At 42.7% G+C, this 27,677-nt stretch overlaps 1 protein-coding gene across 1 annotated transcript in view; it reads left to right on the forward strand.

Moving 5' to 3' along the window:
• The first annotated feature begins 953 nt into the window (after window positions 1-953).
• Window positions 954-27,677, forward strand: part of JAZF1 (JAZF zinc finger 1) — a 330,616-nt gene continuing 303,892 nt past the window's right edge. Inside the window, exon 1 of the mRNA XM_019958841.2 lies at window positions 954-1,264. Within this exon, the coding sequence (XP_019814400.1) occupies window positions 1,150-1,264 (115 nt within the window). The 5' untranslated portion in view covers window positions 954-1,149. The remainder of the gene's footprint in view (window positions 1,265-27,677) is intronic.

Here is a 27,677-nt window from a genome sequence, read left to right on the forward strand (position 1 = left end):
TAAAAATATCAGTAATATTGTGGAGACAAGGAGGTAATTGATTCTTAGCAAAATGAGGTTTCAGATAACTACCTGATCCAACTTTAAGTGCTTAACTGGTCCACATTATGGTTTAAATACTCACAGAATGGTGTAATCTAGACTGATTGGAAGAATCTCTTCTCTTTTAGGTGAAAATATGTCCCTTGATTCTCTTTCTACTCCTTTTAGCCTTAACCAATCTGGTATCCTTTCTGCTATGATAGTTTTGCTCCCAAGAAGCCACATGGGTTAATTTGCAGATCTGCGTTGGGGCAGTGGGGTATTGTAATTTGGGGAAATGAAATTGTTTTAGTTTTTGTTTTCCCAAAAGGAGCAGGGAATATTACAAACGTGGTACACTTGTAAAACACAGGCAAATGCACTTGACAATCAAGCACTCTATTTTGAAATTTAAATAAAGCTAAGATTTTCCTCTGGCCTAGAGGGAAACTTCATTAAAATCAATTAGTACAATCCTCCAGAGAAAAATGGGCTTTTTTTTTTTTTTTTTTTAAGGTTTAAAGAGTAAGGTGCACACAATTACCTTTCCGGGATCCTTTGTGAATGTCAGTATCAAACCTAGCAGGTGGCCAGGTGCAAACAAATGTCCCCGACAGGGGCCTGGGTAACTCCCTAAGTTCTCATTGAAGGGATGTAAGTGTAATTAATGGATGTATATATACCAAGAATGTAATATACATAACCAAGGAGGCTCCAAACTGATTGCATGTATTACCAACTGTGAAGGGCAGGCCGAGTGAGATAAAGTTGGTGGCAGGCGCTCCCAGGTGAGGCCTCAGTCCAGGGGCGGAGGTTGGGGCCGCACAGCTGTTGCCGCGCGCCCTGGTCCCTCCTCCCAGCTGCGGCGGCTTCACCCCCACCCCCACCCTCCCCCCGCCGCTCCCAACGCCGCCGCCGCCTCCCCTCTGGCTCCCGGTCTCTTCTCGCAATCCTTCCATCGCTCTCGCCCCCTCTCCCTCTGTCCCGTCCTCTCCGCTCCCCTCACCCCGCCTCTCTCCCCCTCCCCCAGCCCCTCCTCTCTTCACCCCACCCTGCCTCCCTCCCTCCCTCCGCCCGCCTGCCCGGCGCTCGCTGAGCCGACACCAGGGGGGCTCTCGATGTAGCACCATGACAGGCATCGCCGCCGCCTCCTTCTTCTCCAATACCTGCCGGTTCGGGGGCTGCGGACTCCACTTCCCCACCCTGGCCGACCTCATCGAGCACATCGAGGACAACCACATCGGTAAATGGCCCGGGGTGGGCGGGGGTGCCCGGCGTGCGGAAACTCCTGCCCGGGCGAGAACCCCAGAATGGCCAGGGCTGGTTAGGAGCGAGGAAGGCGGCGGCGGGGCGGGGAGGGTGTGTTCGAGCCCAGGGCATGGGGGTGGCGGGATGCGGAGGCGCGAGGTGCCGGTGGGGTGTGGGGGGGGGCGGGGAGCAGGGTGGGGGAGGGGGCGGGCGCCCCGAGGTGCGGCGGGCGGGCTGGGGGGATTCCGCGGGGCGTGCGCGCCGGCGGCGAAGTGGTTGGGAGTGGGGCTGCGCTGCGGCGGGGGCGGCGGGAGGAGGGACTCGGCGGCGGGGAGATGCGGCGGCGGGGCCGGGCGCCGGGGGAGGGGGCGCCGGGCGGAGGGCGCGGTGGGGCAGGCTAGGCGGCCGGCCGGCCGGCGCTGGGCAGGGGCGCGGAGTTAGTTGGCCCTGGTGGTCGGAGCGGCCAGGGGCGGCGGGGGGCGGGAGCTGCACGCCGCCCGCCGCTTCCGCCCGGGCTCGAGCTGTCAGGGCTCGGCGGCGGCTGCAGCCGCTGGGAGGTGGGAGCGGGGGGGCGGGGGTGGCTCCACCGCGGCAGCCATTCCGCTTCCTCCTCCCGCCGCCGCCGCCACTGCGTCCTGTCAGCGCCGGTTGCTAGGTGTGGTGCGCCGGGAGGGGGCCCGGAGCCGAGGCCGCTGGCGGAGGACCGGCGCTCTCCCTCTCCACGGCGGCGGCAGGGCTCTCTGGCCTGGGGGCGCCCGCTTCTGCCCGGGCCTGGCGCGGATGCCCGGGCGCTGCGGGCAGAGGTCCCGGGTGCGCCCGCGGGCCGCGCCCAGTGCCCAGGGCCGCGCCGCCCCGGAGGCCCCTGCGGCTGCGTCTGCAGGAGAGCCATCCCCCGGGGACCGGGGGTCGGGCATTTAAATGCGCCCCGGCTCTGAGATTTGCCTTTCAAATGGTGCTAGGCCCGAGGTGCGTCGGCTGCGCAGAGGATCCGTAGCGGCGGCCTGCGCAGCGCCCGGGGCGCGGGGGACTTCGTGGCTGCGGGGGAGGGGGCGCCCTGCGGGGCTGCGACTTTCTCTTCCTTCCCAAGACCCCGAGGCCTTTCAACAAGTCCTTAATTCGCACAAGAGCTTGCACACATTTACACGCTCCTATCCGGAGCCCCTCCGAGGAGAGATGAGTCGGGTTCGTGTGGCTCGGCCGATCCATCCACCTGCGGAAGGTGTGGCCGGCGCCCACGAGTTGTTCTATGTGGACCGCGTGGTGCCCTAACGGGGCTGTCTAATCCAGAGAACCTGTGAATTGCCCCCAGAAAATCATTTCCCAGTGAATGCTGTGGATTCACCCATGTCGATGCTGCTCACGTTTCTACAAAGTTGAGAGAATAAATCACTACTGCTGTCTATTTATACACGAATAAAATGAGGCCGAGCCTTATGCTCCTTCTCTGAGTATGCTTTCTGTGCACACAGTGCGTGCTTAACAGCATTGAATGCTGCTTGAGAATGGGTATATGATGGGACGTCCAGGATGGGAAATACTCATAGAAAACGTCTGTAGAACGTCTTTCAAAAGATAATCTGGATGAGTAATTGTCCAGGTTTTGAAACTTACAAAGTTCTAAAACATCCGTGTAATAGCTTTCGCTATCTCCTCTGATAAAGGTGTGACAGAAAAGCTAGGCAAGTTTTGGTGGTCTTAAAAGCAGGAGTTTAATGGAGTAGCATATTTGCTGATTCATCATCATGATTGAATAGGCATAACTCAAGGTGCTTAAGGAATAAATCAGATTTTTCATGATGAGTAGTTTAAAATAATATTTAAAGTCCCATAATACAAAGCTACAGTAGAAGTTTTATTAGTTCAAGTCTCTTCTCTTACATTCAATGATAAGTAGAAAGTTATATATATATATATATATATATATATAATGTAAATATATAAATAACATTTCCTAACCTTGGGAGGGATGTCATTGCATATCCCATTCACTCACTAGCAATTTTATTTTAGAATAAACTATAAGTAATAATTTCTCCACATTGCCTCCCTGCTTGGACTAGCTAGTTAAAAGGAAATATAAATTATATTTATTAAAGTGTGTTAAAGACAGTTAACTATTTGAGGGTTTAAGTTTGTAATCAGATAATTTTGAAACTAACTCTTGGTGAATCACCAGTTAAGTTTGCAGAGATTGTCTTTAGTGCTGTGCAAACATTTTAAAGAGGGTTTACAGATTCTATAAATTTTATAAATTTAAATTTTAAGTAATGGTCACTTCCAAAGGGCTAGTATTTTTCTTTGTGAAAATATTGAACAGTTAAATGTACAACAATAGCTTAAGTGAATTTTGGGGCACTGCTAACAATTACTATACTTTGAAATTAGTTTGAAACCAGAAAACTTTATGGAAAGTAAATGTTAAACAAACACTTAAAATTCCTTGGGTGAAGAAACCAGCTGAAACTATTCTGTACCTTAAAGTGAGGAGAAGCCCCTCACTTTGAAAGACAGCCCCGTATGCAAAAAGAAGTAGGAACTGATTTCAAGAAGAATAAAAACAATCTGGTTTTAGTAGGCAGTATCATATAAATACACTTTCAATGAAGAGACATGAGTGAAAATACATCAGACAAAGCATTTGGTGAAAGTTCTATACTACAGGTATTTTTAAGTGGAATTTATTGTTTGTGGTTGTCTATATATTTTTGGAGAGAGATTGTTATTTTTAATGACTGATTTACCAGTTCTATATTCTTGTCATCAAGTGGCTGCAGTAAAAAGATGCATGAAAAGATTATCAAAAGATATAGTATTACCTGTAATTTTTTTAAGATGCATGTTATTTAGAAATCACAGGAGCATTAGAGGTGTGCCTAATGACAGGTCCATCTTGAGGACCTTTCTGAGTTACTGCCGTTTAACCACTAGTCAGAATCCTTAAGCAGTAATGAGATGAAGGTTTATGGATGGGAATATGGCATATTTCTTGCATGAGAGATTTTTCAAGGCCTTTAGTGTACAAGGCCCATAGTTTTCATAATAACTGTATTGTTTAGTTCAGATTAAGTACATTAAGTTGAAAGTAGCTGTTACAGATAAACACTCAACTCTTTTTGTTAACCAGTTAACCTTGTTAGCAAGGATTTGGGGCTGTAGGGCTGAAGAAAGTGTAATTTCCCCTTCCTCGGTTTTTCCTCCTTCCTCCTAGAGGAATTCCTCACCTGAGGTCCTGTTGTCTTCCTTGTGTTTCATTGCTGGTCTAGTCCTGGAGCACCTGTCTCCATGTACAAGCTGAATACGCCAACTAAAACCCTTCTCCCAACTTAAATTGCCTAGAAATTTCACTGCCCTGCAACTGTGAAGTGTTTCTATGTCAGCTTCGCTATTAATTCATTCATACCTTGTCTCTGTTTCCTGGAGATGAAAAAAGCTGATCAAGATTTGTTTGCTTCTTACTGTAAGTAGATACTTGAGTTTGTAAAAACACTCTTGACACGCACATCCTAGGTAGGTGAAGATGAGTTGATAACTAGAAATCATAGAAACACCAAGAGCACTAAATATGGCATTGAAGGTCTTGTCACAGACTCATGGGACTTCGCTTGGTCTGTGCATCCCAGTGCCCCAGTGCTGTGGAGTCTTTTGGCTTTTGGTCTCAGAAAGAAATCATTCTTACTAGATGTGATTATTTGGTACATTTGTAAAAGTACCTCTGCATTTTTTATTTATGTATTAATATATATCAAGCACCTGATTTGCAATAGGTATAGTTCTAGGCGCTTGGTATATTTTGGTGAACAAATTTCCCAACCTTTGGGGAATTTGTGTCCTAGTGGTGGGAGATAGACAATAAATAGTCAGCATAAAATGTAAATTATGTAGTATCCTGGTTAGTGGTATGGAAAGAGTCCTGTTACAGCAGGCTAAAGTGGGTTGGGAGATGAAATGTGGAATTTTAATTGGTTGGTCAGGATAGGCCTTACTGTGAAGCTGATAGGTGATTCAAAATCTTCACAGAAGTGAAGGAGTTAGCTATGAGGCCAACCAAGGACCATGGATGTCCAGGCAGAGGAAACAGACAGTGCAAATGCCCCCAGGTAGCCTGCATACCTTAAAGTGAAACACGGATTTTCCTGGATTCAGTTACTCTTGTGATAGTACTAAACTAGCAGGTTATTTAGAACCTTCTCCAGATGTTAGGGACTTCAGCTTTGCCATTGTTGATTGGGATTTTCCTGTTGGGGCTCCATAAGGAGATGGGTTATCATTGACTATAGTGGCTTGCCGTAGCTATGACTTGGTGGATCTGGACCCTGAATGTCAGCAGGTTTCTTGTTGTGAGTTTCTACTTGTTAGTTTCCTCATCTCCAAACCTGGGTAATAAATGCATGCTGCTTCATTTCATAGGATAGATTCATAGACCATCTAATTAATAAATATCAAAATCTCTGGAAAGAAAAATAAGGTAGTTATTATCAACAATGTAGAATTTGACTCCTAGGACAGTTTGGTAAAAATTTGCATTCTCTTAAAGCAGCACTGTTGTATATTAAATAGATCAGTGTATGATAAGCAGCAAGCCCTTATCCCTGTTTTATAGGTGAACAAACTGAGACATAGAAAAATTACTTAATTTGCCTAAATTTCCATGACTGGTAAATATGAGCAGAAATCTGAATATCAGACAGGTATGCAGAGCTGGCCTTGTGCCAAGCTGCCATACAGGTGAAGAACTAGAGCATACTGGCCCTACTGCCCCTCCAGACCAAAGTAGCTTGTTTCCTCCTTTACAAAGTAACTCTGAATCCTTGAGATGAAGATTATATGAGGGCCCCATAGTGAACCCAGCTTGCTTGGTTTTGAATATGGTCCTCTGCCACTTACCAGCCATTTGACTGTGAACAAATGACTACCACACTGAGCTTCAGTTTCCTCTGCTGTCTAATGAAGGTAGTAAAAGCATCTACCCCAGGGAGTAGCTGATGAGGATTACATGAGCTAATTTGTGTAAAGTACTCATTTTCTTAAGTAGTATTCGATTATATACGTCATCCAGTTTCTTGCCATTTTGTGTGTTTGCCAAATAAGTATGTTGGAAATCTATGAAGGTGTGCATTAGAGTTTAGTAGGACGTGGGTTGTGTCTACCTACAACTATGTAAAATCACTAGACTCATCCTAGGACAGATTGAGAATGGGAAATGGGACATCCTTCCACAGTCCAGCATTGGGGTTTCGGCCTCTGGCCATTTGTGCTTCTGTGTGGCCAGAGGTACTTTAGATGCTGGCAAAAGTTGCCGCTGTGGACTGGGAAGTGGTGTCAAGGCCAGCGGCTTCTAACGTGGCCTTTCCTTGTGGCCTGCACTTATTTGAAAAAAATGCAAGACTAGAAAGAGGCACTGTGCCTGGGCCTGTGGGCACATTCCCACGAGGGCCTTTCCTGTGGGGAGAAGGAATGACTGAATGAATAAATGAATGAATGAAAGGCTTGTCACTGCCTGCCCTGTTCTTTGCCTGCACCCTGTAGCTTGGTGGCAAGATGCCCTGTTATACCCTCCTATGGTTCACCAGAAGATCCCAGGTAGATAGTTGGGGGAATTTTTACGTGCTTGTGTGTGCACAGACCACACATTGGGGGACCCCTCACTGTAATGCTTCATGGCATTCTCCAAAGCACTGTCTTCAGTGGCTTTTCCATTTGCCCACATGTCTCCTGAAAACAGTCAAATCACCCTTTATAAAAACATTGCTAGGGAACATACTGACTCATAAGTTTCACAAGCTTCTGATTGTTTCTTTTAGTGTCCATTTTCTGATACGTGACTGAAATGTACAGAGAGGAAAACTCTGCCTACCACCTACTAACTCTATAGAAGCTCCCATATTCTTTGGAAACTAGTTTCCTTTACAGTGCATATATTTTGGTGACATCTGCCACCCTGACAGTTCTAGAAGAGCAAACTGACAGCTGTTTTCAGAAAAACCTATTCTTTCGTTGATGACAGGGAAGAAGCCTCCAGACTGAGAAGGCTGGTGACACTTGAGAGGGGCTTTCTTAGGACGGTCTGGAAGCCAAAAGCCTTGAGATTTAGATTCAGGTCCCAGAGACAGGACATAATGCTGTTGAAACCCTTAAAAATCCTCCCTTTCTTCCAGTTTTTGTCTTAAAGACAAGAACCATACCCTGGGCTTCTCTGGTGGCTCAGAATCAGGAGACCCGGGTTCTATCCCTGGGTTGGAAAGATCCCCTGAGGAAGGGAATGGCAACCCACTGCAGTATTTTTGCCTAGAGAATTCCATGGACAGAGGAGCCTGGCAGGCTGCTGCTGCTAAGTCACTTCAGTCGTGTCTGACTCTTCGACCCCAGAGACGGCAGCCCACCAGGCTCCCCCGTCCCTGGGATTCTCCAGGCAAGAACACTGGAAGGGGTTGCCATTTCCTTCTCCAATGCATGAAAGTGAAGAGTGAAAGTGAAGTCGCTCAGTCGTGTCCGACTCTGAGGGACCCCATGGAGTGCAGCCTACCAGGCTCCTGCGTCTATGGGATTTTCCAGGCAAGAGTACTGGAGTGAGGTGCCATTGCCTTCTCTGTCTCTGAGGCTACATGTCCTTAAATTTCTCTTCCCAGCACATCCTTACCCTTGCCCTCAGATCTTAGGAGTGCAGACATGGCCTGGGTACTACTGAAGAATCCACTTGCTGGATTGCATATAATACATTTCATTTCACGACAGGGTAATAGATTTGTTCTGTTGGCCATATTGATCTGGCTAAAGTGTGGAATAGCAAACATTGTTTTATTTAGAATTTGAAAATCAAACTGCAAATGTCAGAGTTAGTTTGTTTTTAAAAAGACTTTCCTTTAGTATGCTAAATCAGTTGAAAGAAAATTATGTTTTCCCCCTGCACTAAGCACTATAATCTTGCAGTAGTTTTCACCTGTTTTTTTTTTTTTTTTCTAAAGTCCAGATGCAAGCATGGAACAGATTAATGGATATTCTCTTTAAGAATGAAGTCTTCCCAGTAACTTTCTTTCCACTTTGGCAGGAGTCAAAGTGCTTCTTTTGGGTCAGACTACAGACTCTCTGTCCAGGACCAGAGAGCATTGAAAGTCTCTTGATGGCCTGGCTCACCCATTGGCCTCCTCAAGGAAGCCCTGTTCTTTGTTTGCCAGGCTCTAATGGTGACTTTCTTCTGAGCTAGATGATCTGGATACCATGTTGTTAACTTGAAAAGACTCACTCTTTCTTTGATATTATGCATATATATAATTAACATATATACATAATGTATAGATAAATGCTGTATATGTAAAATATTATACAAATGCATATATAAATGATACATGTGTTTTTACATGTATGTGTATATACACCACACATATGTGTACATTATACATATGTGTATTTATATGTGTGTATATAATATATTCATTCTCTAGATCACTGTGGATAGTGAGGATTACCACATACATTTTTGAGTATTTTCTGTCTATAGTACTTAAGACTGTACTTCCTGTTTCCAATGAATTGAAATTTATTTGGAGAAGTCAGACATGTATAGACTGAGATAAATGATGAACGATAATGGGGACCACAGAGACTGATTCAGTGTGAAGCTCATGAATTGCAAGCACCAGGGCCCCTCACTTGTACAATACATGTTTTACCATTTCTGCATATATTGCTTGGGCCCACCTAGACCTTTCCAAGGGCCTGGGGGGACCCTATACCAGTGTACACAGGCATGCATTCATGGATAACATCATAATTTGTAACTTTTGTAAGGCATAAAATTTTAATTGCAGGTAACTTACCCTTTTCCACTCTGACTTCCCTTCTATGACGTTTCTTCTTGGCTTTGGTGACATTGGAGTTAAGAGTGTTTCTGAGATACAGCTAAGGAAGATTTGAATTGCAGACACTTTTAGTTTGGGTTGAGTGGAATGTATTTATTCAGCTCACAGTTTTCTGTAGTTAAGTTATTCCTAGGCCTCCTAGGGTAAGACTCACTACCCAGGAATGCCATCCAGTGTTCCAGCTCACCTGGGGTCTGTCCACATGGTAGGGATGAGTTAGTATTGCAGCATGAGTCTATACCATGACATCTGCTGGTGGAAGCATGGTTTGAATATGGTTTGGAGCCAGAATCGAGTCTGGAAAATTCTTCTCCTTTATTAGATGTATAAAACTGTAAGTAAAAGATTCGGTTCTTATTTAAGTATATTTGATATGGAAGTTCTTTCTGTTAAGAATATACCCAATAATGCAAATACACGTTCATAACTGCACCATGTTTTTTAATGAGAATTTTGTGTTTCTTCTTCAATTGAACACACATACTCATACACACACACACACACACACATCAGTGACAACAAACATTACTGAGTGTTATCAAAACAAAAAATATTTAAACTTAGACAATTCACTAGAAGATGTGGAATGCCCTGAATTCTTATGGCTCACATGTGAAAGAAATAGGTGTTTACAAATTTGACAACAATCCTAAAAATTTATATGGCATTAAAAAGGACCTATGAGGCTGAAAGTAACTTTTCTGAATTATCAATAATTAAAAATACATTTTGATCACCCATGTTTGTGGTTTGTGTTTTATAGAAATGCTGTTAATATGAATCATTGTCATATGAGAAGTAATCAGAGTGTGCAGCCCAAAAGAAGTATTTACAGCAGTGTTGCAGTGTTTCAGATTCACATAGTGGATTCTTTTTCTGGATCTTGGTTTTGTGATGTTTTGGTAAGGTCAGGTTTAAAATTTGGGGTTTTAACTTTGTAATCTAAATAATCACTTTGCTAAGCATTTTGTATTTGTGATGTTGCATTTTTTTCATAAACAGAGTGTAAATCTGCATAAAACTTGGATACGGTTCTTGGTACCAGATAGAGAATCATTACTGTTCTAAACAATTTTAATAGAATATCTAATTCACCATCGTAGCAAGCTGTGAATTTGACATTTATTCCTAGAAGTGCTGCCTTCTAATTGGAAATTAAATATACTACCATATTAGTTGATTACCTTAACTTCATAGTGAAATATGACTAGAATGCTTATTTTGATAAGATTAAAAAATAAACAATAGCATCTTTATGATTGGTCCTTTCTTCTTTGTGCTGTAGTGTGGGCTCATGTCGCTACAGTGAGCGTATAGAATTATGTGCACCATACTTGATGATAACCACCCATGTACTTTGCCTCACGCACTATAGAAATAATAAGTTTCAAAGCTAACTTTGGCGGTGAAAAACATTTCTGAAGACTGTCATCTCTGGAGGGGTGCATTTGTGAGGACTTACATATTTATTTGTTCATGTGTATATGTTTATGATACACACAAACACCAGTTATGCAATTAGTCTAGGATAATTTACAGTAAGGAAATTGGAAGAGAAAATCCATTTCTTTATTTTTACACTTGGATATTGAACTTGGTTAGTCTTTTTCCAGGTTGAGGATATTGTGAAGTTTAATTGTATCATTGTTTGCTTTACCTACAATATTTGGTTGCCTAGAATATTCTAGGGCTAAAACAATGCTAGGACAAAAGTATATCTTGCATCCTTCCCATGTCTTGCCTGAGAGGTTTAGTATAAAGGAGGTGGGAGTGGGGTAGGAGGGGTTGCTGGGTGGGGGGCGGGGAAGCTGGGACTTCCTGAAGCTGGACAGAACTGGATTTTGAATCCTGAATCCACTTGGACAGTTCTGACAATCTTATTTACATAAAGTAGTAACAGTATCTACTAGAATTAAGCACCACATGAGTGAGGCACTGGTTAGCTGCTTTATGTGCATTGTCTGGAAGTTAAGTATTAGTCCCATTTGATGCAAGACACAGACCAAGACAGAGACCAAATAACCCAGCACGCAGTATACACAGCAGTAAAATGCTCAGGGGAGGGAGGGGCAAATAACCCAGCACGCAGTATACACAGCAGTAAAATGCTCGGGAGCGGGGGGCAAGCTTTGCTCTCTGCTGTCTGCATATCCCTTAGTACTTGCTCTTTATAAGCTGACTTTTTATAAAATATTTGCATTTTAATAGAAGGCTTTTGTGTACCTAAGTGTCTTAACGTTCAGAATGGCTGCATTTCCAAAGGGAAATGCTTGGCTGGCTGGGGAGATATTACTTTTGGTAGAAAAAGAAATGTTTTGAGGCTTCTAAGAAAATGTTAGGAGGATCCATGAGCATCCCAGTAACAATAATGAAAACAATAACTTGGCAGTTCTAAAATGATTATAATTACTGAATTGTCTAAAGATACTAACCAGTTTTCTCTCCTTTACTGATACTTTTAATCTGGGAGTAGAAGACTCTTTTCAAACACTCTTTTCAAAAATAGTTAACACTATTAACACTTATAAACATCTATTTTACTTTAGATTTTCAAAATTAAAATACTGTCATTATGTTCATGTGAATTATTTTAAAAGTTTGTTTGGACCAATGATACCTAACCAGACCTAGCTGTATGAACATTGTGAATTAAGAGCCGGAACCCTGGCCTCTTGGCGCGTGTTTCCAGCCCTCCCTGCTGGACATTTCGCTGGTGGCATTTACAGAGAGGGCACGCTGTAGGTCACGTTACTGTGTCACCAGACCTCAGATGGCTGGTGCAGGAGTGTATCTGAGCTTAAAAATGAAAGACCCTCTTTTCTTGCCAAACTCATTCAGTGAAAGTTTCTCGAATGCTAATTTAACTGCCTGATTCTCAATACATGCCATAATTATATAAGAAATGGCGAAATCAGGGGAATCTGTAGAGATGTATTTGTACAGCTTACTGTTAAGCAAATTGAATATCATGATAATAAGCATAAATTATGCCCATGTTCCCTCTGGTATCAAACAAAAATATATATTATGTAAAACCATCACCTCTGAAGTTGCAGATGAACTTTTCTAGGCCTCTGACTGTTTTGAGCTCATCTCTTACTGGGGTATCTGACAGGCTGGTGTGTCTATGGGCTGAGACTTCAGGACTCCCAGCAGGTGTCACACAGGTGTTTCATGGCCCCATATAATCTATAGCTAGTTTAGATTTTAGATCTTTATCAAATAGATCTTTTGATAGAATATTTTTGACCCTAGATGTCTGGAGTTTGGCACCAACTCAGCACAGTGGTTGACAGTGTGTGATTTACGTTAATATGTTTCAGTGTTCTGCTAGGGCTGGAAACCAGAGAAGGAAATGGCAACCCACTCCAGTGTTCTTGCCTGGAGAATCCCAGGGACGGGAGCCTGGTGGGCTGCTGTCTATGGGGTCGCACAGAGTCGGACACGACTGAAGTGACTTAGCAGCAGCAGGGCTGGAAACTCCCATTTATATGTTGGCTTCACTTTAGCACTTTCAGGGACTCACACCAGAAGGTCTGCTGGAAAAGTATGCAAATATCAGACCAAAAATTTTGGTCAAGAGATGTTAAGTCATATGTGCCTTTCACTTTGGATGTTAGAATAAAGAAATGATATTTTGTCAAAACCTGGAAAAACTATTCAGTTCAGTCACTCAGTCGTGTCCGACTCTCTGCGACCCCGTGGACTGCAGCACTCCAGACAAGATGATAGCATCGTAAATATTTATGTCATGTTGTTATGTAAATGATGAAAGTGATTCTCACCTGTGGAAATCAGTCTTATTGATTTATAAGTCATACCTGTATAGCAGTAGTGTTTAAGTAAGTAGTGCTCAACAGGAGCAGAATCACTTGCATGAACCTGGAAAAAATAAGAATGCCTGGGCTCCACCCCCAGACCTTCTGGTGTGCTTGACCAGAGGTGGTCTGGGTGTGAACTTCATAAAGTTGATTCTCATATGTTGCCAAGGTTGGGAACCTGTTGGCTTTTGAAATAATGAACATTGTGAGGTTTAGGGAGTATGAGAAAGGAATCAGACTTTTAAAGAACTGTAAATTTGGGGGGGGGTTCATTCAAATAGATGTAATTATTTTAATAGATATACTTTTTAGTTATACTGGAGGCAGGCATTTAATATAGGCCAATATGAAGATGTGATACCAACTCAGGTATGTAGTTAGAGCAGACGTGTTCAAACTAGAGAGCCTAAGAGTCTCAAACTCAGATGCCCTCAGGATGCAATATACATATGAGTAAACTGACCAAGTTCAGTGTTACTTGGAGTAGGGGCAACTCTGGCAGACTGAAGAGCCCTTCAGTTCAGTTCATTTCAGTCACTCAGTTGTGTCCAACTCTTTGCGACCCCATGAACTGCAGCACGCCAGGCCTCCCTGTCCATCACCAACTCTCGGAGTTTACCCAAACTCATGTCCATTGAGTCGGTGATGCCATCCAGCCATCTCATCCTCTGTTGTCCCCTTCTCCTCCTGCCCTCAATCTTACCCAGCATTAGGGTCTTTTCAGATGAGTCGGCTCTTTGCATCAGGTGGCCAAAGTATTGGAGTTTCAGCTTCAACATCAGTCCTTCCAATGAACACCCAGGACTAATCTCCTCCAGGATGGACTGGTTGGACCTCCTTGCAGTCCAAGGGACTCTTAAGAGTCTTCTCCAACACCACAGTTCAAAAGCATCAATTCTTGGGCACTCAGCTTTCTTTATAGTCCAACTCTCAAATCCATACATGACTAATGGAAAAACTATAGCCTTGACTAGACGGACCTTTGTTGGCAAAGTAATGTTTCTGCTTTTTAATATGCTGTCTAGGTTGGTCATAACTTTCCTTCCAAGGAGTAAGTGTCTTTTAATTTCATGGCTGCAGTCACCATCTGCAGTGATTTTGGAGCCCCTCAAAGTAAAGTCAGCCACTGTTTCCACTGTTTCCCCATCTATTTGCCATGGAGTGGTGGGACCGGATGCCATGATCTTGCTTCACTTAAAGGGGCAGCTGCTACTGACCTGCAGCCAAGTGCTACCATATTGGAGTGCAGGCCCTTTGTCAACAGGTTCTATTATTATTATTACTCCTGCTTTTGGAAATTAGGAATTAAGATTTTTATGTGAAATTTACCTTTGAATGTTTGTAACTAATATAGATGAGTTTTAAAACATTGTGCAAGAAAACTACAGCATTGCACGGAGATGGTAATGATGGGCCCTGTGTTTGTAATGGAGTACATTTGAATGCTGTGATGCAGAGTAAACTTTGAAGACCATTCTTTCCAGCAAGGAAGTGTGAAATGGTTCACTATTTTTTAAATGTGATTTAAAATTTTTCTTTTATACCAAATTCTAAAAAAAAAATGATCTTTAGCCCTGAAAGTGTATTAGTGTATATAATCTCTCTCTACCTTATTTTCTTTAAAATGGAGTATTAGTATGTATCTCAAAGTGTAATGAGGTGGCACTAGTGGTAAAGAACCCACCTACCAATGCAGGAAACATAAGAGACAAGGGTTCGATCCCTGGGTCAGGAAGATCCCCTAGAGGAGGGCATGGCAACCCACTCCAGTATTTCTTGCCTGGAGAATCCCCATGGACAGAGGAACCTGGAAGCCCGCAGTCCCTGAAGTCGCAAACAATCAGACATGATTGAAGCAACTTAGCAGCCAAGAACCAGTAAGGTACCACACATATATGGTAGCTGTTGGAACTCTGCAGAATTCTGAAAAGAAAGCTCACCAGTGCGTTCCCTTCATTGTCTCTAGGGGGAGCTGTGTGGAGGCGTTACTGTAGGGTAGTCAGGATGCTGCCTCCAGTCCCACTGCCTCCGTGACCTTAGCCAAATTATTCAGTTTATCTAGACCTCAGCTTCTGTGAGATGAGGAAAATTAGTATTTATCTCGGAGTGCTGTTATGAGGATTAAATAAAAACATGCATTTGAGCGGCCTGGCAATCAGGAAGCCCTCCGTAAATGTTAATACTGATAGGATTGTACCATTTTCTTATATACATGATGGTGCTTTCAATGCCACAAGTCCTCAGATTCTAATGTCCTCTTTATTTTCATAATACAATGGAAGAAGATGAATTCAAGTACCGTTACACGTTTCTGTTCTCCGTTAAGCATTTTTACTTTGATATATTTGATGAGATTTGATTTCCCTGGTAGAGTTTTGGTTTGTGTTTGAGTAAGTCATACTGAATGGTCGTCAGAATTCATGCGCTGTTAAAACATTCCACATACAAATTCTTGCTGTTTCAAAATATACCAGCCTTAATTTAGTATTGTTTGTCTGGATCTAAGTTTTTGAGACGTTAGATCATGTGATTAGAAAAATGACTTCCATGTTTGATAAATACAATTTTTTGTTTGGGAGAAAAGACAATTTGGGAGTCTAGAGAGATTTAAAGTATGTAAACAGAAAACATAATTTTTTCATGTTTTACTAAGTAAGCAATAGAAAAACGAGATGGCTTTGAATGTATTTTTTGTGATGGTTTATTGTGAAGGATTTGAAAGGGGATTTGTAGGGCTTTTATGAAGAAATCCAAGAACATGACTGTAGGACTAACAGAATGCCATGTTCTTGTTAAGTGGCTGTGCCTCTCTTTAATAATAGTTCTTGAAATTTCACATATGCAAATCCTGGAAGCTTCTCAGGAAAGTCCCAGGATAGGCCTTGTTTTAGAGGCTTGAGTGGCAATAGTTGAGTTGTTTACTGATTGCAGAAGACATTTAAAATACTTGATTCCTAAATGGTATCTGACAATGACTGAAATCTTTTTCAGTCCTGTAGCATATATTTCCACTGGGTTTCCCCTTTGAAGCGTATGCTGGGATCTGATACAGTTAAGTAGCTGGTCCAGGCTTCTGAGACTTATCAATAATTGAATTTAAAAATAGTTTGCAACTCTTTTATTACTGAGGGTCTCTTTAGTTATTTTCCTTCTCCCTCCCCTGAGAATTCAAAGTCTTGAAAGATTTTTGTCTAACAAACAACCTGACTTGGTAAGTAATTAAAAGCTTTGTTTTTTTGCATTTTCATGCAGCAGGAGCTAAAACTCTCAATTTTTATATTTGATACATATTTATGAGTAGCAGCTATACGGGTGTAACACAGTTAAAGTTTGTGCTCACGGGAGAAGCAGACAAAACACGTATATAATTTCAAACAGTCATATTGCTGTGAAGAAACAGTGAGTCTGGAGAGAGAGACTGAGAGGTCTATTTGAGATAAGGTAGGGGGAGGCATGTGGGAAGGGACATGAATGGAGTAGGGGGTGAACGAGCCATCTGGGTGTCTGGGGAAAGAGAGTGAAGGTGGGATAAGAGCAGTTGCCAGGGGACTTAGCATGCTGACCTGTGTCAACCAGCGTCACCTGAAGGAGTTAAAATAATCCCGGCCCGCAAAGATGATGTGGAATGTTGTATAGCTTTATTATGATTATAGTTTCCACTATGCTTTTTGTAACATCCAAATAGCTCAAGGATCCCATTTCCACTTACAAAACCCTGTAGAGATTAGGAAACCCTAATTGGCTTCTAGATCTCTTCAGATCTAGTTTGCTTTTTGCTTAAACTTAAAAGCTCTATTTACATTTTGCAATATGTGTTGAAGTAAAAGTTTTTGACTAGTAGAATTCATTTAATGTTTGCTATTTTATTTTGGAATGGAAGTGAACATAGGGATTATCAATAATCATGATGCAGTTAAAAAAAAATCTTTGGTGTAGTTTTCAAACTTTGGGGACCTATGGATTTAAAAAAAATTTTCTTCTGGAGCTTTGTGAAATCTTGCATAGATTTTAGTGGATATGTTGGCAGAAAGGGGGGTGTGGGGTAAAGAGAGGAGAGAATGGTCTTGACAGCAGTAAGTTAAAACATATTGACAGAAGGACAAACAATTACTGAGGGAGATTATATAGACCATGAGCCTGAAGATATTATTTCACCATCAGTTCCTTTTTTTTTTTATTCTGAAAGGTAGTATTTTATGTAGCTCTACCATGAAAAAAATAGATATTTTTAACTTTTTTTTTCTTCATCTTGTGGGGAAATACTAGTGTAAACATTTCACTGTCAAATCAAGTCACATGGCCAGGCACAGAGCTGATAGGAAAGGAAATTTATTCCTTCCTAAGGGGAGGAGGGTAGATGTGAGTGAACAGTGATCCATTATTGCAGATATCTTTTATCAGAAATAGAAAATATCCAAAAACATTTGACATTTAGTATAGAGAGGTATATAAATTTTCCCTAAAATGATCATGTGAAAGAAAAGTGTTATTGCTCAGTCATGTCCAACTCTTTGCCTGTAGCTCTCCAGGCTTCTCTGTCCATGGGATTCTCCAGGCAGGAACACTGGAGTGGGTAGCCTTTCCCTTCTCCAGGGGATCTTCCCAACCCAGGGATTGAACCCAGGTCTCCTGCACTGTAGGCAGATTCTTTACTATCTGAGCCACTAGGGAAGCCCAAAATGATTATAATACCGTATAAAATAATAAAATGATTATAATTATTTTAATTAATATGAACTATAATAATAATTAAACATAAAATTTATAATTAAATACAATAATTAATAACAAATATTTAATTACGACAATAATTTGATATATTAGTATAATATAATATAATTAATATTAACATAATGTAATAATATAATTAATATAAATATAATAATCAACATATTAATTTAATATAATTAATATGATTAAGTAAATATAATTTAATATATAATTTATAATTAACTATAATAATTATAATAATTAAACATAATTGTTGTAATAATTAAATATAATAATATTATTATTATTATTATTATAAAATAATAGTATATAGGAACTTGCTCCCAGAGGTCATGGGAGGCATACCTTGGGACTCCCAAGTGAGGAAGGAATAAGCGTTCCACATGGAGAAATTAATACTTAGATTCAGTTAAATGATTTTTAACAAAGAACAGGGAATCTACTCTCCTGATTAGGGACTACCCCATTTCCATTCTGAAGGTAACTTAATCCAAAGGCTTCAATTTGGGTGGCCCAATGTTCTGTGCTTATCTTGGGTTCCTGATCTGTTTGGCAAGGATCCGAAGGTTGGGAACACTTCCTGTGATGCCCTTTGCCAGCACACAGAGCTTTAGAAAAGCTTTGGGACCGCATTGTGGGGTGGATCTGGTGCTCCTTCTCTTGCCCTGATTCTGAGTCAGCATCACAGAGGATGGAAAAGGGCTGGCCTGCTAGTCCGGAGCCTGCTTTCCCTGTGCTCCCACTGTACATCACACCTTCTGGTGGCTGAGGGAGTGGCCACTGGTATTGGACCCCTCAGGTTCTGATTGGACTGCTCTTTGATTTGGGGCAACTTACTAATGTGTGTGTTTCTCATTTGCAAAGTGGGAAATGTGATATCTACCATGTTGGGCTGTTGTGAAGGTTAAGTAAGTGGCAAGTCCTAACACAGGGTCTGGAACATGTTAAACATTTAATAAATATGAGCTGATAATGCTTTTATTATTATCTGCCATGACAGGTACTACAGACAGCATTCCATTATTGTTATTCTAGTATTTCTGTTTCTCCTCACTAAATCCTCAGCCTCCAAAAAGCATGGTTTCATTTCTGGTCCCCTCTCTGCAGCAACACTAAATTTATGATGTAGGAACTTAAACCGATATCGACTCAATTGTATCCAGACATGTATCTTCTACCATGAAGCCTTTAGCTCCAAGGACCAGATTCAGTTCAGTTCAGTTGCTCAGTCGTGTCCGACTCTTTGCAACCCCATGAACCGCAGCAGGCCAGGACTCCCTGTCCATCACCAACTCCCAGAGTCCACCCAAACCCATGTCCATTGAGTCGGTGATGCCATCCAGCCATCTCATCCTCTGTCGTCCCCTTCTCCTCCTGCCCTCAATCTTTTCCAGCATCAGGGTCTTATCAAATGAGTCAGCTCTTCGCATCAGGTGGCCAAAGTACTGGAGTTTCAGCTTCAACATCAGTCCTTCCAATGAACACCCAGGACTGATCTCCTCCAGGAAGGACTGGTTGGATCTCCTTGCAGTCCAAGGGACTCTCAAGAGTCTTCTCCAACACCACAGTTCAAAAGCATCAGTTCTTCGGCGCTCAGCTTTCTTTATACTCCAACTCTCGCACACATACACGACCACTGGAAAAACCATAGCCTTGACTAGACGGACCTTTGTTGGCAAAGTAATGTCTCTGCTTTTTAATATGCTGTCTAGGTTGGTCATAACTTTGCTTCCAAGGAGTATGCGTCTTTTAATTTCATGGCTGCAATCACCGTCTCCAGTGATTTTAGAGCCCAGAAAATAAAGTCAGCCACTGTTTCCACTGTTCCCATCTATTTGCCATGAAGTGATGGGACTGGATGCCATGATCTTCGTTTCCTGAATGTTGAGCTTTAAGCCAACTTTTTCACTCTCCTCTTTCACTTTCATCAAGAGGCTCTTCTTCACTTTATGCCATAAGGGTGGTGTCATCTGCATATCTGAGGTTATTGATATTTCTCCCGGCAATCTTGATTCCAGCTTGTGCTTCCTCCAGCCCAGCGTTTCTCATGATGTACTCTGCATAGAAGTTTAATAAGCAGGGTGACAATATACAGCCTTGACGTACTCCTTTTCCTATTTGGAACCAGTCTGTTGTTCCATGTCCAGTTCTAACTGTTGCTTCCTGACCTGCATATAGGTTTCTCAAGAGGCAGGTCAGGTGGTCTGGTATTCCCATCTCTTTCAGAATTGTCCACAGTTTCTTGTGATCCACACAGTCAAAGGCTTTGGCATAGTCAATAAAGCAGAAATAGATGTTTTTCTGGAACTCTCTTGCCTTTTCCATGATCCAGTGGATGTTGGCAATTTGATCTCTGGTTCCTCTGCCTTTTCTAAAACCAGCTTGAACATCTGGAAGTTCACGGTTCACGTATTGCTGAAGCCTGGCTTGGCGAATTTTGAGCATTACTTTACTAGCATGTGAGATGAGTGGAATTGTGCAGTAGTTTGAGCATTCTTTGGCATTGCCTTTCTTTGGGATTGAAATGAAAACTGACCTTTTCCAGTCCTGTGGTCACTGCTGAGTTTTCCAAATGTTCTGGCATACTGAACGCAGCACTTTCACAGCATCGTCTTTCAGGATTTGAAATCGCGCAACTGGAATTCCATCACCTCCACTAGCTTTGTTCATAGTGATGCTTTCTAAGGCCCACTTGACTTCTCATTCCAGGATGTCTACCTCAAGGTGAGTGATCATACCATTGTGATTATCTGGGTCATGAAGATCTTTTTTGTACAATTCTTCTGTGTATTCTTGCCACCTCTTCTTAATATCTTCTGCTTCTGTTAGGTCCCTACCATTTCTGTCCCTTATTGAGCCCATCTTTGCATGAAATGTTCCCTTGGTATCTCTAATTTTCTTGAAGAGATCTCTAGTCTTTCCCATTGTATTGTTTTCCTCTATTTCTTTGCATTGATCGCTGAGGACCAGATTTAATGTTACTAAAAACAGTCATTCTTTTTTCCCTTTCACATTTGGCCTTGAAATAAAGACTTTTGAAGCCATAGAAATTTAAAGGTTTTTTCTCTAATATTCTTCTAACTCCTGTCCTTTGAGTTGCTTCTCAGATGGTGGTTGTGATCTTTTTTTTTTTTTTTAAACTTTATTTATTTTGGCCACAATGTGCAGCTTGTGGGGTCATTGCAGGAAATTAGTTCCCTGGCCAGGGATGGAAACCATGCCCCCTACATTGGGAGCTCAGAGGCTTAACCACTGGACTACCTGGGAAACCCTTCAGCCTGATCAAAAGTAATTGTAAATTTTCAGCTGAGTCATTGCTCCCAGTGAGGGGTCACTCAGAATAAAGACTCAGCCATTATAACGAACAGGCCCAACATCACATAGATTAGGGTCCAAGAAGCTTCTTTTTCACATAAGGATTCAAGGGTAGACCTGCAGGCTGCTGAGTTCCATATAGTCTTTCAGGGCATTGTGTTCCTTCCATCTTATTTCTCTGCTCTCCCACATCTATTCCCCTTTTTTATGGTACACGTTGGGTTCCCTGGGATCCTTCCCTGAAAATGACCCTTTGTGTTCATGTTGGAGGAGAGGAAAAGAGTGTGGTTCAGGGCACATACAATGTGTTATGGCCCAAGGCTCCAAGGGTAACCTGTCTTCCATTCTGATCCATTGGTGTGAACTTGATTGCATGACTCCATGTTGCTGCAGAAATGCTGGCACATGTAACCCCCAGCAGGACCTAAGTATTATAATTCCAGTACTATGTCCACCCTAATTTGGGTGGACAACTCTCTGGTACCTGCCCTAGATCAGCAAGTAAGTCTGCTTTTGAGAATTTTGCCTTTCCATTGAATAGCTGACATACAGTCCCGTGGTTTAATGAGTGGGTAGTTATAATAATTATTAATTGGATTTACAGTTTATTGAGCTCCAATGATATGCTGGGGACTATTAAACACAATTGAAAGCTTTATCTCTTTTGACCCTTTCAGAAAGGCTATGAGGGCGATTTTATTCTTATTATTACTGAACCTTAAGTAAGTTTGGTAAGGTTGACCTTGTCAAGTTGACTCCAAAATCTTCATCTGACTGTCTTAGGAATGGTGAGAGTCCTCAAGAATAAAGGATACCTGCATACTGCTTCTAATTCTGGCTTCTGGAGCTAGTCAGTAGCAAAGGCTACCAGGAAAAGCAACGGATTTTCTGGAAATAGTCAAGCAGGGGCTGTATAACCCTCCGTTAGGGATTCCACGGGGAGACTTTCTGCTTTGCACTGCAGGACATGGTGAACATCTTTGATTGTCTCTGAAGGTCAAGTGGTCTGTTTTGTGCACTCTGGTTTCTGCGTGTCACCTATGACCCCTCATTCCTGCGACAGTAATGCAGTTCCATTGGCACACACATTCTGGCCTTTCTGCAAAATGAGGAGGCACCTGATAACGTTGGGCAAGAGGGTCAGTAGTTGAGATGGGGTTCCTAGTGTGACTTTGAGCAGTCTCTTCAACTTTGAGTCTCCATTTACTGGGGAGTAAAATAAGTGCATTAGGCTTAATCACTGGCCTTCTCGGAGTGCTACTTGGGGCTCTCAAATTTCTGTAGAACTCTCTAGTGGTTTTTCTCCCCTACATATTAGAACTTTTGGGTAAATCTTTCTTTAAAGGATTTTTTTTTAAGTTTTAACAAAAGTGAAAATCACATAGCTGATTATAGTGAGAATGGATAATATTTGTAAATGCTATAGGGCCCTACGCATTGCTGCTGTTCTGAGTGTGTTCATGAATTAATTCACCTGTGGCATGCACCTGAAGATGAAGAAACTGAGCCGCAGGATGGTTAAAAACCTGTCCGTTGTCACTCACTAGAAAGTAACCGGAATTTCAACTTGGACTTTGAGACCTGAAACTATTCTTCTGCAGGAGTGGATAATTTCTAAGGTTTCTCCCAGTTCAAAAAAGCTTTGGTTCTATGCCTATTGTGGTGTATAGATAGCTCAAGAACTTTTCCTTCTCCAAGAAAGGCTCCCAGACATTTCAAGATCTCTCTTTTGACAAGTAGAGGCTGAATGTGAGTCATGAAGGTCCATATCTTGCTGATAATTTCAGAAATCCTGTCATCTGTTCATCATCACCTGATGCAGCAGGAGGTTCTGTTACACTGATGTTTCTGACCGAGGAGCTGCTTTGATAAATATACCAACGACTTTCTAAAACACAGCTGGTCCTGGGCAGAGGGAGTCATAAAGGGGACCACATTCTTATGAGATGATTTTGGTATGTACGGAATGGCCTCCTGGGGTGGATCAAAAAATGATGCTTTGTGGGTAATAGTGCTATTAAAGGCATCTTAGAATCAGGGAACATTACAGGAGAGGGAACCTTTGGGAACATCTGATCCAACAGTCTGCTTTCAACCCCACCTCCTGTGTGCCTGTTCTGAGTGCTGTGGACACAGCCGTGAACAGGGCCTGTGCTCTCTTGGACCCTACATTCTATTTGGGAGACCCAGATCGACCACCACCATAGTACGGAGTATGTCATGTTAGGTAGCGGTAAGTGCTGGGAAGGAAAGCAGGGTAAGGGGATAAGAGAGTGATCATGGGGGTTTGGTCTGAATTTTGTTTTGGATGAGGTATTCATGTGAATCAGTGTTTCTCAGCCTTTTTTTCATGAAGCCCCTTCTCAGAACTATTTTTGACATTGTCTCCTGTTCTTTTCACCTGTGCATTTTAATACCATGAATATACTGTATCTTTGTTTCTGTACTGTATGTTTATGTGTGCTTTATATATAAAGAGTGAGGTTCCTCAACCCTACTGGAGATCCAGTTTTCACCACCTTGGGGGCAGTATCACCCCATTGTTCTGTTAAATTCTGCTTTCTGCCATTGTAAACAAATCTCAACTAGCTGCTTTTAAAAGATCACAGTCTAAGCTAAAAGAGCTTCTAAAGTCAAAGGACTTTATTTCCTAATGATGTTTTATATAAAAGAAGTATCAGGGCTGTAGGTAAATTTTTTTGTTTGTTTAGGTGTTAGAAGTGAAGTCTAAGATTCAAGACTCCCAGTTTTTATGTAATATATAGTATAGTAGGCTCTATGTACACCGTGAAGGATGCAATTCATTAAGTGGGCTTCCCTGGTGGCTCAGACAGTAAAGAATCTGCCTGCAATGCAAGAGACCCCGGTTCGATCCCTGGGATTGGAAGATCCCATGGAGGAGGAAATGGCAACTCACTCTAGTATTCTTGCCTAGAGAATTCCATGGACAGAGGAGCCTGGCAAGCCACAGTCCATGGGGTCACAGAGAGTTGGACATGACCGAGCAACTAACACTTTCACTTTTGTTTCATACACACTAGGAAGGATGCGATTCATTAAGTGTAACTGATTCTTTACTGTCATTCAGGGAGGAGCCCGACAGCAGAGACTCCAGGCCACTGTCATGCAGTGCTGTGGACTCCTAACTGGTCTCCTTGCCTCTGTGTCAGTTCTTCTGCCCCCTAAAGCTTGTCCTCTGCAGCAGCAAGCATGATCTTTCAAAAGTGTCAATCATATCAAGCCCCCTTGCTTATCAGCATCCCCTTTCCAACAAGAGAATATCCAAATGCCTTATGATACTAACAGGTCTCACCACGTCCTACACCTGCTGCTTCTCAGATCCAGTGTCCTTTCCCCACTGTGTGCTAACTACGCTGCAACCACACTCACATCCCCTCCTTTCAGCACACCAGTGTCCTTCGTGCCTCAAGCTCTTTGCTTTTGCTCCTTCCACCTATGTTTCTCTTTAGGTTTTTAAAAAAATTGCATCATGATTTTTACAGCCATTTTAGATTTACAGAAAAATTGTATGATGGTAGTACAGAATTCCCCTCAACCCTGCCCGTAGTTACTTCTCTAAATTGTCCCATCCCTGTCTCCTTATCATTCAAGTTTCAGCTGTTCCAAGGCTTTCTCTCTCCATCTCAGGTAGTATCTCATGTCCTCCTCATTCTATCACATCACCCAGTTCAATTTTGTGTAGAACTTAACCTCTACTGGAATTATTATTTATGTATTGCTTGTTCACTGGCTCCCTTTACCAGCATGTGAGCTCATGGAGGGTGGGGACGCACTGCCAAGCGCACTGTGGTTTCCCAGGGCCCAGAGCAGTGGCTGGCACCTAAGGATGTGTGACCAGCTGGCTGGCTTTCAGCCAGGGAAGGCTGATCTCAGACCGAAAGCCGTTCAGTTCAGTTCAGTTGGTCAGTTGTGTCCGACTCTTTGCAATCCCATGAATTGCAGCACACTAGGCCTCCCTGTCCATCACCAACTCCCAGAGTTCACTCAAACTCACATCCATCGAGTCGGTGATGCCATCCAGCCATCTCATCCTCTGTCGTCCCCTTTTCCTCCTGCCCCCAATCCCTCCCAGCATCAGAGTCTTTTCCAATGAGTCAACTCTTTGCATGAGGTGGCCAAAGCACTGGAGTTTCAGCTTCAGCATCATTCCTTCCAAAGAACACCCAGGACTGATCTCCTTTAGAATGGACTGGTTGGATCTCCTTGCAGTCCAAGGGACTCTCAAGAATCTTTAATACCACAGTTCAAAAGCATCAATTCTTTGGCGCTCAGCTTTCTTCACAGTCCAAGCGTCACATCCATACATGACCACAGGAAAAACCATAGCCGTGAGTAGATGGACCTTTGTTGGCAAAATAACGTCTCTGCTTTTGAATATGCCATCTAGGTTGGTCATAACTTTCCTTCCAAGGAGTAAGCGTCTCTTAATTTCATGGCTGCAGTCACCATCTGCAGTGATTTTGGAGCCCAGAAAAATAAAGTCTGACACTGTTTCCACTGTTTCCCCATCTATTTCCCACGAAGTGATGGGACCAGATGCCATGATCTTCGTTTTCTGAATGTTGAGCTTTAAGCCAACTTTTTCACTCTCCTCTTTCACTTTCATCAAGAGGCTTTTGAATTCCTCTTCACTTTCTGCCATAAGGGTGGTGTCATCTGCATATCTGGGGCGGGGCTGGCGGCAAGAATACTGGAGTGGGTTGCCATTCCCTTCTCCAGGAGATCTTCCCAACCCAGGGATTGAACCCGGGTCTCCCGCGTTATAGGTAGACGCTTTACCCTGTGAGCCACCAGGGAAGTTCGAAAGCCATTAGTGGAGACCCAAAATGATGAGCTAGGTTCCTTGACACCCATTTGAACGATGGATGTCACTAGGCCCAGTCCATGTCCACATCAGACTGAATTCTCAGCTGCAGGGGGCCAGTCGGGAGGTGACTTAGGATCAGAGTAAACTGATGGTGACAGGACCCTCAGGCAAGTTGACCTTCCCAGAATCACCCCGGAAGACATCCACTCGACCCTGTGTATTGCTGCTCTCATATATCTGAGAATTCTCTGTCTCTGAGCTGTGTACTCTGCGGATGTGGGTATTGTCTTTGTTCATGTGTACAAATAGGACCTAATTTGAGGCCTGTGTGAGTTAGAATCACATTTGTTGTTGTTCAGCCATTAAGTTGTGTCTGATTCTCTGCAACCCCATGGACTGTAGCATGCCAGGCTTCCTTGTCCTTCACTATCTCCCTGAGTTTGCTCAAACTTATGTCCATTGAGTCGGTGATACCATCCAACCATCTCACGCTCTCTCATCCTGTCTCCCGCTTGGCTGCTGGTAACAGACACCTGAGCACTAAAGAATTCTAGATTCAGCTTCTTCTTTTTCAGTGGCCCAGGATGTTTGTGCCATCTGAGATCTTGGTCATTTTCTTCCTCTTTGTCTCATGGTCCCAAGTTAATGTTCCTGATTTCCAGGCTTCCAGGATGGCCAAAGGGGCTTTCTGGGAAGCCTGCCCAACAGCTACTGCTTATATTACATTGGCCACCACTGTCTTAATGGGAGGGAGGGGCCTCTTTACCTCCTCTTGGTCCCTTGTGAGCTATGGTTTGGAGAGAGTTCTGGAAAGTGCCTGGAAATTGTGTGTGTGTGTGAGTGTGTGCTTTCTCCTTAGGCCCACAGTCCCTGTTCCGAGCTGAGCTTGGGGAGGCGGAGAAGCGTAATTCTTCTGCAGAATAAATCATCCAGGGTTCTGTTATGAAGGAATAAGGAAAGAGTAGACATTGGGCAATCTCCGCTGCAGCCGCCAAGATAGATGTTTACGCCTATCAGTTCCACCACTGTGGAAGGTTATAAGGAAGCATGGAATTTAAGCTTATATCAGGGCTTTGAAAAAAAGACTCTTCCATTCCTGTAATTTTTTGTTCATTTTGAATAGTCCTAATATTTCTATCATACCAAAATGTGATTTTATATATGTAGATGCATGGTCTGTTGGTGCACACTAAACATTTTTAACAAGGACCCTGAAATGCAATTACTCGGACAAGTTTGAAGCCTCTTTCTCTGTTGTTAACAGAAGTTGACTGTTGTTTGGATGGGTAGTACTTCTGCTCCATGAGGCTCTCTCAGGACATCTCCCTTCTCTCTTGTTGCTTCATCATCCTCTAGGGCATGGTTGGCCAATAATGGCCCATGGGCCAAATTTGGCCTGTTCCTTGTTTCTTTATGGACCACATACTGAGAATGGTTTTTACATTTTTAAATGGTTGGGAAAATGTTTTCTCATGGAAATTTATATGCAACTCAAATTTCATGCCCATAAATAAAGCTTTATTGGAACACAGCCATGCCCACTTATTTTCATATTGTTTGTGCTTGATTTTGTGCTACAGTGGCAGAGTTGAATAGTTGCGACAGAGACCATCTGAGCCACAGTGCCAGAACATTACTGTCTGGCCCTCTACAGAAGTTTCCCAATGTCTGATCCAGACTGTGGTCCTAGACTTCATGGCTGAAGCCACCTTCTTCTACCTCATCTATTCTTCAACCTATGGGAAGTGGAACTTGTTATTTGGCATACATATCTGCAGGGAGATAGAGAAATGAAGTTTGCAACTGGGCCAGCCTTTGTCAAGCTAAAACTCTGAAACTCATATTATTAAGAGAAAG

Source organism: Bos indicus, chromosome 4 (genome assembly GCF_029378745.1).
Source record: "Bos indicus isolate NIAB-ARS_2022 breed Sahiwal x Tharparkar chromosome 4, NIAB-ARS_B.indTharparkar_mat_pri_1.0, whole genome shotgun sequence".
Lineage (NCBI taxonomy): Eukaryota > Metazoa > Chordata > Mammalia > Artiodactyla > Bovidae > Bos > Bos indicus.